At 39.6% G+C, this 14,689-nt stretch overlaps 1 protein-coding gene across 1 annotated transcript in view; it reads left to right on the forward strand.

The window, feature by feature from the left end:
• The window catches only part of LOC134540319 (beta-alanine transporter), a 203,210-nt gene that overhangs the window by 177,671 nt on the left and 10,850 nt on the right, over positions 1 to 14,689 (forward strand). The window contains exons 6-7 of the mRNA XM_063382981.1: positions 8,963 to 9,081; positions 11,533 to 11,747. Coding sequence (XP_063239051.1) covers positions 8,963 to 9,081; positions 11,533 to 11,747 — 334 coding nt within the window. The remainder of the gene's footprint in view (positions 1 to 8,962; positions 9,082 to 11,532; positions 11,748 to 14,689) is intronic.

The raw sequence follows: 14,689 nt of genomic DNA on the forward strand, positions 1-14,689 counted from the left end.
TGATTGGTAGAGACCACAGATTGCAGCACCGTTGTTACACATTTCCGTTTAATTCACGAAATTACTCCTGCCGAAGGTTCTGCGCCGAGATCCTAGACGTCAGGGCAGCAACACGCCAAACAGCTATGGAAAAAGGGGGGGTTGTCTGTTAAGTCGGTTTACGGACGATAATTTTACGTGATAACGTCATAAGAAAACATTGATGAAATATTGCATACTTTTTTTTTTAATTTTCAAATATTATTTACAGTTTTCGCAAATTTAATTTAAATAATTTGTTTAAATATAATCACGAACAATTAGTTTTAAAAGCCCGCCTTTAACCTGTTTGATATTACAGAAGATTTTCTCGCACGGTGGTTTGGCCGGTTCTTGCACGCTCTCGCTCAGGCGGAACGTGACAATTTTTCGTGAGTGCAGCCTGGCGTTCATCGATTTACAAGACGTTAATCACGTCAAAAATTACGGAACATTTATATTTTCACAATTGTACCAGCTCTGTCGCTTCGCGCGCGGGTTATGGCTTTTTCAAGAGCCCCGCGGCAGTGCTAAAAACACTCGCGTGTGGACATGGGAGTGTTTTCAAGAAGCACGCCGCCGACAGGCAATGGCGGCTTCAGGACGACTTTTCGGGGAGGGGCTATCGCGCGCAAAGAAAGGTCGTGGTTGCAAAAAAAAATATGAAAGTGGTCAGATAATGGCCTTGGAATATCATTTTACAAATTACAGGTTTTCAAATGCAGAACCTTATAGTAGCTCCATGCAACTTTTGATGAGATGAAAGTTTAACTTATGAACATTAAATATTTAAGTAAACATAAATATACACTAATCAATAAAATTGGTCTCGGAAGGGGCTATCGTCCCCCACCCCCCACCCCCCCCCCTTCAGGAGCCGCGCTTGCCGACAGGACCTTTGAATATATATATATACTGTATAGAAGTCGCGAGTGAACAGGATTTACTCTACGTTTTTAAGAAGCGTATGATGAGCAGCTTGGGTATCTTCACCGCTGCAGTGCGCTGCCGTAACGCCCTGTATCGTCTTTGGTTGTTATTTACACGTTAGAGCGCAGCACTGTCGCCCGCTGTCATTCCCCGCACCCGCCACCCATCATTCACTACAGCTCAAGGTTGTTCAACGGGAGGGGGGGGGGGAAAGGGGTGTTTGAATAGTTCGACACTTGTCCGCTAGGGACCACCACAAGTCGATGCCCTAGAGATGGTGGCGATTGCGGCGGTGAATTAACCAACTACCTCAAAACCGTATTAGAAATTTTAACCTGGGCTGGCGACTTCTATACAGTATATATATTCAAAGACAGGACGGACCCCGCCCTAACGACCTCGGATCCCTCGCCGCGCGCGCCACGACCTCCCGGGGAGATCGCCCCCGTCTAGCACAAGGATCTTCTATTCACGTCGTGCGATCGCGTCTCCCCGACCGCGACGTGACAGCTCAATTTCCCGGCGCGGGATCCGCAGGACGTCGTCTGGAAGCGGGTTCGGAGCAGCTCTCGCAGAAAGCCGCCCCAAAGAAGAAAAAAAAAATTGGTCGTCTGTAAAGTCGGTTTACGGACGATAGTTTAACGTGACAACGCCATGACAAAAACACTGATCAAATGATTGCATATTTTCATGAATAAAATTGAATCATTTTTATTGAATTATCACTATTTCGTATGGATACAAAGAAGGAGTGAAATGAAATATACAATTTAATTGATAAATTTACTTTTATTTGCACTCATTAATTCAAATATGTTCATTAATTTAACGAAGAGATTATTTTTAACTATAACTTTTGTACATGTTTGCTATTTAACTTCATCCAATCTGTGTTATTCTGTTAAGGATAGGACGATGATAGGAAAAGTAGGAAACGAATGGGAGTGTTTCAAGTTTAATGTGCCTCGGAAAAGTCAAATCGATGGTTGTTCCAATCGAGTGGAAGAGAGTTAGATGCGGCGCAAGCGTACTTGAGCGTAACGGGACACAGCGTAACGGGACACTTTTTCGTGCGTGCAGCCGGCTTTCATCGATTTATTAGACGTCGTCACGTCAAAAAATTGTCAGAAAATAAAGAAGTCGACTCCGAGACCGCACGGGGTCGCGGCAGTAGACCGAACGTCCACCGCGAACAACTTCTTCCTTCCACAGCACCTTTCACTCGGAGGTCTGAAACTGGCATTACTCATGCGATCCCAGTACCCAGTTACCCCTTCATTTGCAGTTTTGTGCTGCGTTGTCACGTGAACCCGTCCGTAACTTCGCTGTGCCGAAGATGGCACTCTCGCAACGCAAGCCAAAAGCCAACTGTATAACGAACTCGCTTCCGTCACATTTCACTTATTTGCGTTTCACGATGCTCTTGTACCAGTTGCAATCTTGCTTTGAGAGTGTCTAGGTACCTCTGCAACGCAAATATGGAGTAGATATTGCGTTTCACTATTTAGACAGCACTAATTAGCTCCAACGGAACTAAACCTTAGAGAAGTTATGGCTTTAAACCCACGGTAATAATTTCCAGAAAAAAAATAGTTGAATCATTTATTTAGCAACCAACGTAGTTCGAAGAGGTATTCCCAATTTTTACTAGCTATGAGGTGTTTTTATTCACACGATTTTGCACATTAAGCTTATAAAAATAAATCTAAGATAGCAATAACTGATGCATTACGGAAGTAATGAAAATTTTTCTTGGATGTTTCTCCTGTCAATGGATTCATTGACCGATTATTCAGAACATACTATTTTGCCCGTTCAAGTTGAGGTCCTTACCCCAAAACCTTAATATCTTGGCCACGCTACTTGAGTCTGTTCCCATTTGCCACGGGGATCTCCCTTTTACGTCTCCAGCGAGGGGCGTCTCTCATTTCCATTTCAGACGCCGCGTCGCCCTAAAGTCTTCTATCCTCGACGCGAGGCTTGGGTTTTCTCGCGGCAATCTTGGGCCGACGCTTCTGACTAACCCCCCCCCCCCCCTCCAAACGCGTCATGAGTTCAAAAAACCCCAGCCCCTGCCCTTATTCCCTCCCCGAATAAACAAAGAGTCATTTGTTATTCATGAGAAGAGATCCCACACACGTACCCCTCTTCGTCTCTCGCTGTGTCTCTTTCTGTCTCTTTCTGCCTCTCTCTCTCTCTCTCTCTCGCTACATGCCATCAGTTCTGATTATTTCGGGGACTCGCAGCCTCTCAGCTTGTTGTGTTGCAGAAGTCAGGGGCTTTCCTTTCTGGTCTTCAAAACGCTGACGTCAACGAATCCTCAATCCCACCAGACCCCCTTTAAAAAACATACTCCCCCCCCCCCTTTTTTTTGCCATGGACAAAGAGGTTCATCTCCCGTTGGATGGGGCGATTACACTAGACGTACTACTTACGAGCTCCTTGCGAATCCCATACCTCGGTCAGTGGGCGACCGAGTGATTAGAATAAATTTAACTTGAAGTATCTTCGAATTCTAGGATGGCTGGATGCTTGTACATAGTTCTCCGGCGAGTGGCTAAACGCTGGCCCATCGGTGACTCTCGCAAAGATGTTGCAGTAAGAAAACTGCAATGGACTGTTATTGTTTCATTTGCTTTCTAAGTAGAATTCACCTGAAAACCACGCAATGTCAGAATCAAAGAATCTCTATTCAGCAAGGCTAATTAAAATGAGTCAGAATTCGAAAAAAATAAACTCCATCTCCAGGTTCATCATGAAAAAAATAAGTTGAAACCATATTACGACTTATGGACTAAACTGATTCCCAAGGCTGGTATACGTTTTTAAAGCTGTAGCTTAACAACTGTTTATTATCAAGATGGAACACTTAAGACTCTGGATAATGTTTCATTCGACCAAGTTCTACAACCATCGCAAAAATCTTGTCTCTGTCGTAAATTGATTTCGTTGGGGAATTATTTGGGTAGCAGCCTTACTATCCATACATTTTCCAGATGACAATATACGTATTTACCAAAGTTGTTATATTGCAAAAACAAACATGCGACCTTTGCCCCAGTTGTCAGCAATTAATCCAACTAAATAACTTTCCCCAAAAGGTCAAACCTAGGTAACACTATGGACATGGTTTCATAAATAAACGAACGCATTGATCCATCGGAACTTTGACACCTGTACAGGATCTGCAGTATAATTTTCTTAATCGCAAATCTCGAGCCCACGTTCTTCAACACTTCGACGAATCCTCAATTTTTTTTTTCCCCCGGGTCTCTAGTTATAGGGTTGGTGACGTATTGCGACTCGCTTGCATGCTTCATAACCGACTGTTGAGTTTCTGGCGTCGGTTGCGCCAACTACGTGCATCGTGTGGTTTGTAATCCCCGGCCCTGAATCTCGGGGATGAGAGACACGACACAGCCGACGCTCGACCTTGAAAATTATCCGTCAGCCTCCAGCCTTCTCTGGCCTTGTCGCGCGCGGTCCGCCTCCAACGCCTTCGTCGGCGGCGGGCTGGGACTGCTTTTTTCGCACCTCGGTCAGGCCCCCCACATCATTCTGTGGGCCCCGTTGCTAGAAGTCATGATGCCCCCCCCCCCTTTTTTTTTCTAACAGAGATAAAAAAAAAGTTGTTTTTTTCCTTTTATGTACGTTGTTTTAGTTATATTTTTTTTAACCTTTTCACAATTATTTTTAAAACACATTAAAACTAGTTTTAAGTCAGTGTTTCGATTGTCAACGTAAATTTATTTTCAATAATGGCAAATAAATGAGTGTTAAGTGTTCTGCACTGTCAACATGGTGTCACGTCAATTGGTGGTGGTTTTGTTACAGTTGTAGATTCAGAAACAGCATATTCCGAATAATATTACTCTGGTGTAATATTTCATCGGTAACTAAATTTATGCCTTACTGTTTAATTGTTTTCTATGAATTATTTAAAATTGTCTACTTTTTTGTTTTAAGTTTTTTTTTCTTTCCTTCGCAGGCCCCCTAGACCCATAGGCCCCGTTGCCATAGCAACGGTAGCACCGGCCATGTGGGGGCCCTGGCCTTGGTCACGCCTTGATCACATTCCCACGTGCAATGTGTCTCCCTCCGGGCTACATTCCACACACATACACACCTCTACACACTAGAAACAACTTATCTGTAGTACTCTTACAAAAGATTCCTTTTGGGAACCCTTTGCCAGGAAGCAGTCTGCAATACCACAAGAAATATATAACTTTGTGCAACACATGGCTATGGTTATAACGCTGAGTATATATATTTTTTTTTTTTACGAAAATCGCTGCATAATTTTATATTTTAATTATGTTTCATTCAATAACAAAACATTAAAAAAAAAACAAGGAAAATATAATTGAATATTCAAAAATTGAACTTTATTCTGGTTTTATTATGCTTATTAATGTGTGCAATTAATACTGGAAAGCTATTCAGGAAACGGTTCTGGAACAACACAGAGAATAAATGCCCGGGAAAAAATCCGAACTCAGAATTACTGCGAACACTATTTCGTAGCGGTACAGTTGTTTTCATGTAAAAGTACAAATTTACAAGTATATATAATTTTACATGAATATTTCTGTTTCATCTACAAAAATAAATATAATGTATATCAGGGAGTATCTCTTTTATTTATTTGGGTAGCATCTTCAATTATTTTGTGTATATAATTTATTTCTTAATAAGTATAAACAAATTCATAATAAAATATTTTATTCTTTTAGAAAGGTTTTGTATCACCTCGATATGGTTTTAATTTGGTTTTAATACTCTTAAAGGCTATTTATTTAAACTCTAGAATGTATTAAAATAGTATATTGTATAGTTTTGAATTAACCGTTTCTTATGTAGCCCCTGTCACAGAACTCTTAATTTTTCGTATGTAATTAACAAAAAAAAAATTTAATTTACCAAAAAATATATAAACTTGAGTTTTTAGCTTCTGGTCCGATTAGTATAGATCATTACAAAAAATATATTCAGATTTTTAAAAGTTGTCAGATCAATTCGCGAAACCTGTCCCTACGTATAGACTTTTTAGCTTAATCGATCACTTAGAAAAAAACTTCTGAAGATCATCCATGAAAATTCCATTCAAACACAGCCAGGCGTGTGACCATTACAGTTAACAGCACACGAGGACAAGGAATTACGTGTTCTTAGCACCGTATGACCTAAATGAGAAACAAGCTCGAGACAACTATATTCTACAGCCGCGCCGAAAACCCTGTAAACTCACACCGTCTGCTTGAATCCATACATTCGTGTTACGTGTTTTTACCGAGATGTAGCGAGGTGGCGTTGAAGAAACATTACATTCTCGTTATGCCCGTCCCAGCCAGCGCTATAACTTAGACTAATGTAAGCAAAAGACCGCATCTCCTGTATATACAGGATGAGTCTGAACTTTACAGACAACTCTCGGGTGCCAGTTCATTCCGACAAAAATAGTAGAAAATATTGCACTATTACATAGGTACAGATGCTTGCTGGAACTTTACTTTGAATGTTTCATTTCAACTTCACAGAGAATAGGAAAACATGTTTGCACCACAGACTTATACGAGTAATACCTACCTGTTTGGAAATGCATTTTATTTTAGTGTCATGTCTTTCAATCTCTTATCTTTGTATTTGTAACAGCGGTGTCCTCATTGTTATCATCAAAATTGCAGTAATTTGTATGTTAGAGATGATATGTGCTAGCTGTATGCCAAATTTCATCCAAATTCGTTCAGCGGTTCTGGAGACAAGGAGTAACAAAAATGCACATAAAATTTCGCTTTTATAATATTAAAAGGATTTTGCATTTATAAATTTTTTTCCGTGACAAACAGCGCAAAACTGTAATGGCGTGTGCACAAGAAATTGGATTAAATCAAATTTCCCCATTGCATGAATCATTTAAAGAGCGTTTGACACAGGGGCGCAACAACAGGAGGGGGCAAGGATATTGTGCCCCCCCCCCTCTGAAACCTTGAAGTTGGGGCAAACGGGGGCAAAGAAAGTGCTGTGTAATCAATTTTTAGATAATAAAACTGCTTAAATAACACCATTTTCCACCTTGATATACATAGTTTCCCGGGGGACGACCCCCGGACCCCCCGCTTCAATAGGGGGGATCGATGATTCTTTATAAAAAGGTATATTGCCCCCCCCCCTTTGGAAATTTAGTTGTTGCGCCCCTGGTTTGACAATACAGCGATGAACGATGGATTTAAATAGACAATCTAGACAAATACAGCAAACGACAGCATAAAGTTACACACACTAGGCTTTCTACTACAAAACAGATGCGATGTTTCGAAAACGACCACTGTTCCCGTCATCTGGCACAAACAGCTGTAATCACCTATGACGCTAGAGAAATAATGTAAAGAAACGAAATATAAAAATTAATAGAAACACATAATGCTTCAAGAAATCTTTTCGGGAGATTATTAACTCACTGGTCTGGCACTACTGTATGCGGCTAATTAAATCGACAAACCTAGGAACTAAGATTAAATATCAAAAATACTCATTACCCAATACGTTAATTACGTATTTTTTTTACATAAAAAGCAGTTGTCATTCTGAGTTAAATGTAATAATGAGTTTGAGATAGACGATAATAGTGTGTCTGCTGGTTTACGAAAAAGGAAACTTGAAACTAATTCGGACACTAATGAAGTACGCAACTCGGCGTTAGAGGCCAAAAGTTCACATAGACGAAGGATGAGGAACCACGAGGAAGACTTTTATTAAATAGCGTCGAAATCAATAAATTATAAATGCGTGACGTGACGAGGGAACACTGATGTGATGAAACGATGCGTAAATTTCTGTGAGAGGAACTCATTAAAACTCACTGACAAAAAAAAGATAATTCCGTTATAACAGATTTTTTCATAAAGCTTACGCCACAAATGCCATGTTGATTTTTTTTTAGTATTCTCCTCATTACTTTTTTAAAGGACTTTTTGTAAAACTTGATGATAATTATGAAAACGTACGCACCTTTTTACAAACATCTGTTAAACATAGGTTAAAAATATTTGTGGCTGACCAAAAAAATGCAAGGGAGGTACAGAGTTAAAATTTTATAACTATAGCCCTTGAGATAAAGTATGGCCAAAAAACGAAACAATCAACATAGCTAGTGAGACCGAGACTTAAAATAGCTACATGCAAACAGCTTGATGGTAAATGTTTTTAGAACAGTTGATTTATTACGCGACCATGCCCTATCACCCGAATACTGGTTCTCCTGCTGCCTGGTTATGAGGATCAGTTCCGATTAACTGCGCACATAATAAGCACGGTAAAACCAAATAAGGTCATTGGTTTAAAAATGTTATGCTTGAATGACACATAATTAGACATAAAATTATTATTTAATTTTCGTAAAGAATTATTCAGTATTAACTCGAAAATTATATTTCATATATGCTCAAAATAACAATATACATTTCCTGTACATAGCTAAGAGTATTTTTATTGCAATATTACAAACTACCTCTTGGCAAATGGTTTCCAAAGGAATATTTTGTAAAAGTACAGAATTTTGTTTTTCTGTGTACTAAAATTGTACCTATTCGTTAATTTAAAAAAAAATTACCAAAGTCACGAAGTTTCCAAATTTCTCGAAGCTTTCCAGAGTCTCCGACCAGTGTTGAAGCTGATAAATAAAACCGTACAGTGTTTCTGAATTTTTTTTTGTAATGAAAGAAGAAAACCTGCGCTAGATTTTTAATTGAAGTGTTATTTTCTCTCTCTATCTCCGTCTCTCTATCTCCCCCTCTCCCCCTCTATCCCTCTATCCCTCTATCCCTCTATCCCTCTATCCCTCTATCCCTCTATCCCTCTATCCCTCTATCCCTCTATCCCTCTATCCCTCTATCCCTCTATCCCTCTATCCCTCATCCCTCTATCCCTCATCCCTCTATCCCTCCATCTCCATCTCCATCTCTCTCTCTCCATGCAGTTTTATTGAGTGTTCTTTTCTTCTCTCTCCACGCAGAGGAAGTTCCAGGTGGAACAGTACGTGCAGAAGAAAGAGAAGAACAGGCGGTACGGAGTGATGGATCTCCTCCGCACGCCGAACCTCAGACGCAAGACGCTCATCATCACGTTCATATGGTGAGGTTTCGACGAGTTTCTTCATTATTTGCCATCTGGTAAGCCGAGTGGGGTAGGGGGGCTCGTTGGTGGTACACATGCTGGAATGGGTAGCCGCAGCCAGGGGCGCAGCCAGGGGGGGGGGGTTTAGGGGTTCAAACCCCCCCCCCCCCTTAGCACCAAATCTTTAATTAATTTCTTATTCATCACTCAAACAAATTTCATATATAAAAATTAATAAAAATTTTACCATTACAATATTTAAATTTAAGTACCGAAAACTGCTAAACTAGCACTATTTTACACCTTAAAAGTCAAATTTTTCCCGGGGGAGGACCCCCTGACCCTCCGTTTTAATACGGGGGGGGGATGCTTCTTAACACCCCCCCTACACAAATCCTGGCTACGCCACAGGCCTCAGCCCCTGTGTATAGCCGAAGCTCTAACGCCCTTCCCGGTTGCGAATGCGGCGTGATCCGCATCCATATGTCCATGGGGGCCCCAGGGCGATAGGGCCATTAGGCTAAGATCGCTGGGTCAGAAAAGAAAAAAAAAAACCTTGCACGGCATAATAATAATTATTATTATTATTTGCCATCCGTTCCCGTGACTTGGCTCGCGCGGACAGAATAATTCAAACAGGCTTATTCACACGAACAATTATTATTGTCAGTCAATATGTGCACTAAAGTTAAAGTTTTGCATTGAAGCTTCCCCGTAACACAGAAACAATTCACAGTGACTTCGAATAATTGCATGGGACCTAATTATACCAACTTACAAATAAAATTTTTCTCTACTTTTACAAAAGTTTCGTTTGGAAATCATTTTAAAAGAAATAGTTTGTATACTACAAGTAACATATTGTAACTTTGTACAGTAATATTTGAAACATTTTTTTATATAATACTAAGTATTTCTTATGAAAATTGGCGCATACATTTATTTTATATTTTAATAAATGTTTCATTCAAGTATTTTTTTAACCATGAAAAATATAATGAATATTAATTAATTTAACTGTATTTTCTTTTTATGCTTATCAATGTGCACAGTTAATACTGGAAAGCTATTCAGGGAAAGTTTGACAAATAACTAAATATTGGAGGTACTAGGAAGACACAAATTATAAATTCCCGGTTAAGAATCTGAACTCAGTGCTATTGTGAACACTATTTAGTAGTTATACAAATGTAATTTTGCGTGAATATTTCTGTTCTGATTTTTTTTTAAAAAAAGTACACACATTAATCATATGTTTACAGTAGTGGAATTAATTATACAATTTCTCTTTTATATTGGTAAATAATTATCTTCATTATCTACGGAATAGTTTGAGATATCACAATGAAATAAATAGATAATTAAAACTTAAGTTCCATTTTTAATTTTTTTTAAATTTCTAGATAATCGTTGAAAGAATCTTAAGTTTTCGTACAAAAAGGAAAAAAAAAAAAAATTAGTTTAGTTCGATTTCAATGTGGCATATAAAATTCTAGCAGAAAAAAATTCAATACCTAATAATTCTATACTCCGATTTTATTTGTTTTGTATTATGTGTGACTAGCGGCTCATTGTTTCATCGACAAAAAAAAACCAGTCACCAGACGCGTGTGAAGTGGCGACACGCCGAGCTGGAAGCAGCGAGACAAAGCTATCGGAGCGAAGGACAGGGGAGGGGGGAAACGACCCCCCCCCCTTTTTTTTTTCCAATCCAAGGTAGCGTCTGTCACGTGTCCCACTTCAGCGTAAACGAGCAAACTCAGACACGAAATTAAAAGTGGAATTATTAAAAAAAAAAAAAAAAAAATGCCGAGCGAGAAAATTGTACGCAAATTATGTTTTTTTAAAACTACATTTCTGGACGCGAAACACACGTAGTTCCGGTACCCGCCGCTAGAATTCGCCGCCGGAGCAGCTACCTCGACTGTTGAATAATTTAATTAGCAGACCGAAATTTTTAAATGTATACAGGCCTATGTATATATTCATTAAAAGTTTCACTTTGTCTTTGCGAACTCTGTCGTGCCTTTGAATATATATATACTGTATAGAAGTCGCCAGCCCAGGTTAAACATTCTAATACGGTTTTGAGGTAGTTGGTTAATTCAACCGCCGCAATCGCCACCATCTCTAGGGGCATCGACTTGCGGTGGTCCCTAGTGGACAAGTGTCGAACTCTTCAAACACCCCTTCCCCCTCCCTCGGTTGAACGACCTTGAGCTGCAGTGAATGATGGGTGGGGGGGTGCGGGGGAACGACAGCGGGTGACAGTGCAGCGCTCTAACGTGTAAATGACAACCTAAGACGATACAGGGCGTTACGGCAGCGGTGAAGTTCCCCAAGCTGCTCATCATACGCTCCTGAAAAAAAAACCTAGAGTAAATCCTATCAACTCGCGACTTCCGTACAGTGTATATGTATTCAAAGGTCGTGCCCGAGAGCTAAAGAGGCCCCCCGGGCCGGTCGCAGGTTCACGAACACGAGCGTGTACGTGGGGCTGTCGTACTACGCGCCGGCGCTGGGCGGCGACGAGTTCCTCAACTTCTTCCTGGCGGGCGCCGTGGAGCTGCCCACCTACGTGTTCCTGTGGCCCGCCATGGACTGCTGGGGGCGGCGCTGGACGCTGTGCGTGTCCATGGCCGTGGGCGGAGTCGCCTGCCTGGCCACGCTGCTCTCGCAGAGCGGTACAGTCCTCGCCTTCGACCCCTATCTTTATTCAGTCATTAATTTTTTGACGTGACAACGTCTAACAAATCTATGAAAGCCGTCTGCACGCACGAAAAAGTGTCCCGTTACGCTGTGTCCCGTTACGTTGTGTCCCGTTACGTTGTGTCCCGTTACGCTCATTGACCCGTTACGCTCATCGTATGCTTGCGCCGCATCTGTCTCTCTCTCTCTTCCGCTCGATCGGAACGAACCCATCGATTTGACTTTTTTTTCCGAGGCACGTTAAACTTTGAAACACTCCCGTTCGTTTCCTACTTTTCCTATCATCGTCCTATATCCTTAACAGAATAACACAGATTGGAAGAATTTTAAATAGCGAACACGTATAAAAAAGTTATAGTTGAAATAATCTCTTCGTTAAATTAATGAACGTATTTGGAATTAATGAGTGCAAATGAAAGTAAATTCATCAATTAAATTGTAGATTTAATTTCACTCCTTCTTTGTATCCATACAAAATTGTGATAATTCAATAAAAATGATTCAATTTTATTCATAAAAGTATGCAATCATTTCATCAATGTTTTGTTATGACATTGTCACGTTAAACTGTCGTCCGTAAACCGACTTAACAGACAACCAATTTTTTTAAATTTATTTATTTACCTATTGCCTTATTTTAGGTGGCGTAGTTACGGCGTACCGCCTTGTCTTACACTTAACCATATACATATTTACTAACTGGGTACACATAGAAAAAAAATTGTTACAAAATACATTTAAATAAAAAATTGAATTAACATATAAATACAAAAATGAAAAGAATAAAAAAATTAGCGCATACGATACACATAGAGCTACCTGAAGTATAACGTATTATAGGCATACTATAAAAAGGCCATTTGTTTAAATCTATCTAATGCTTATTTATTTTTAGGTTTTTATTTTTTTCATTTTTATTGATATATTTATGTATACACGAACAAAATTCAGCATTAGGCCAGATTACAATACTTTCATGTTTTTTTTTAACATTACAAAAAGTAAAATTTATCAGGTTAACACTAAATATTCTAAACCACGCTATAAAAAAACAATTAAAGAAACTTAATAACTGACGATCAGCTCCACACTCGGGCGCCGCCCATGCGCAAGGCACGCCACTCGCGCATCCCAAAAAAAAAAACCTACCGGAATTCTGGTACGAGTCCCAGCACAGGGTGGCACACCCACGCACACACTTCTCGTACACTTACGGTACGTCATTCCTGCGTTGGTGGTGCCCCTATTCTATTTAATAAATCTTTTTTTTTTTAAACCTACTTAAGAGCTTATTTTTATACATCATATCGCATGTTATGAATTGCCTTTGGTAATATTGAGTGGGCAGGATCACACTTCCAGTGCGCTGCCACTTTTAATGTGGCAGGGTTCCAGTGTAACTTTTCCTTCCATAATGGTGGTAGGTAGATGGATAAGATCATTCTTGGTACGAATGTGTTAGTGACATCGCAGTATGGGAGGGTGGGTGAAGTCATAGTAGGATACGTAAATTAATGAAATATATTTGTTTACAAACTGTTTTGTAAAATTTAATATGTACTCATTAAAACCGTAAGGGCCAATTTTTGTGTCAACCCCCTATCATGAACTAATAGCATGTAATCGTGTTGCGTGGAGTTTTAAATTATTCGTAGATATTTATTAATTTTTAAGTTATACTTACTTAGACGCGTTATTAAAAAAAAGATGAGCTTAAGGATGAAAAAAGGCTACATTCAAAAAATCTACAAACAATTAAAAATTATAGGCCTATATGTGCTTTTAAATCTTATACCATATCATTAAAAACGTTTATTATTGTGAATATTAATGATAGAAATTGTGTTTATAAGCTATTTATTTTAATTTTATAATATGATTGAATTTACACTTTACCAACCGTACGTTTAATAATACTCCAGTCATTTTATTATTTTATTTCTATTAATTATTTGCATGCAAAATGAAAGTTAGTTTCTTATAACACCAAGAATTGTAACCCCCTCCCCGTTTCCTTCCTTCAGGGTTTCAACACATAAAATTTAACTAACGTTCAAATAGTTAAATCCGTTTAAATTATAAAAAAAACTGTAGTAAACTGCAGAGTGAATAGGGGGACAAATAATAACAGAGGGCAAAGTTAAGACCATTCAGAGTGCAATAATCTGTTTTGACTTCTTACTGAATTTATTGACGTAATTAGTCGTAGAGCAAATTTACACATGTGTATAAATATTAAAATTTCAAAAATTAATAATAAGCTAGCGACTAAATGTACAGTCTCTGTTAAGTCTATGATTTGAGTGTGCCTCCAATCTAACACTGGTCTGAACTGTGCGATCGCGTCTATGCACGACTCGTGAACGAAAATATTGTGATGGCAAGTTCATTGAAGATTGCTCCAAAACTTAAATGATTTGAGCAGACAGGTCCGGGATGAAATCTGAAGCAACAGTTCTAGTGAACAAATATATCAAAAAGTCCAAACTAATGTTCGCAGCAATTGTGGTGGTGCAGGCCTAGTGTAGCGAGCCTGTCACTCCCCCACGCCACTGCAGACACGCAGGCGGCTACCGGAGGGATTACACTGCACGCTCGCAGTTCAGTGCGCGCGGCTAGGTTACCCTGGGCGCGCACTCCCGCGCACCGCTTGCCGTGGAACTGCCTCGTGTTGGAGGCGCGCGGAAACGTAACAGACGTCACGCTTTAACACTAGTTCCAAAACTGAAATTAAGTAGTTGCGGGAGTGTGAAAAACTGGCCGAATAGTTATAATATAGTTTCCCGAAGGAAAAATAAAAGTGCCGCATCGAACAAAGTTAGTCATATGCCTCGTCACTAGCGAACTGGAAAGGGCACTTCTTCCAAACAAAACTTAAAATTCAGGAAGCTATCCCGTCACCACTGAGGCTAAACTA

This window comes from Bacillus rossius, chromosome 16 (genome assembly GCF_032445375.1).
Source record: "Bacillus rossius redtenbacheri isolate Brsri chromosome 16, Brsri_v3, whole genome shotgun sequence".
NCBI classification, from domain to species: Eukaryota; Metazoa; Arthropoda; class Insecta; order Phasmatodea; family Bacillidae; genus Bacillus; species Bacillus rossius.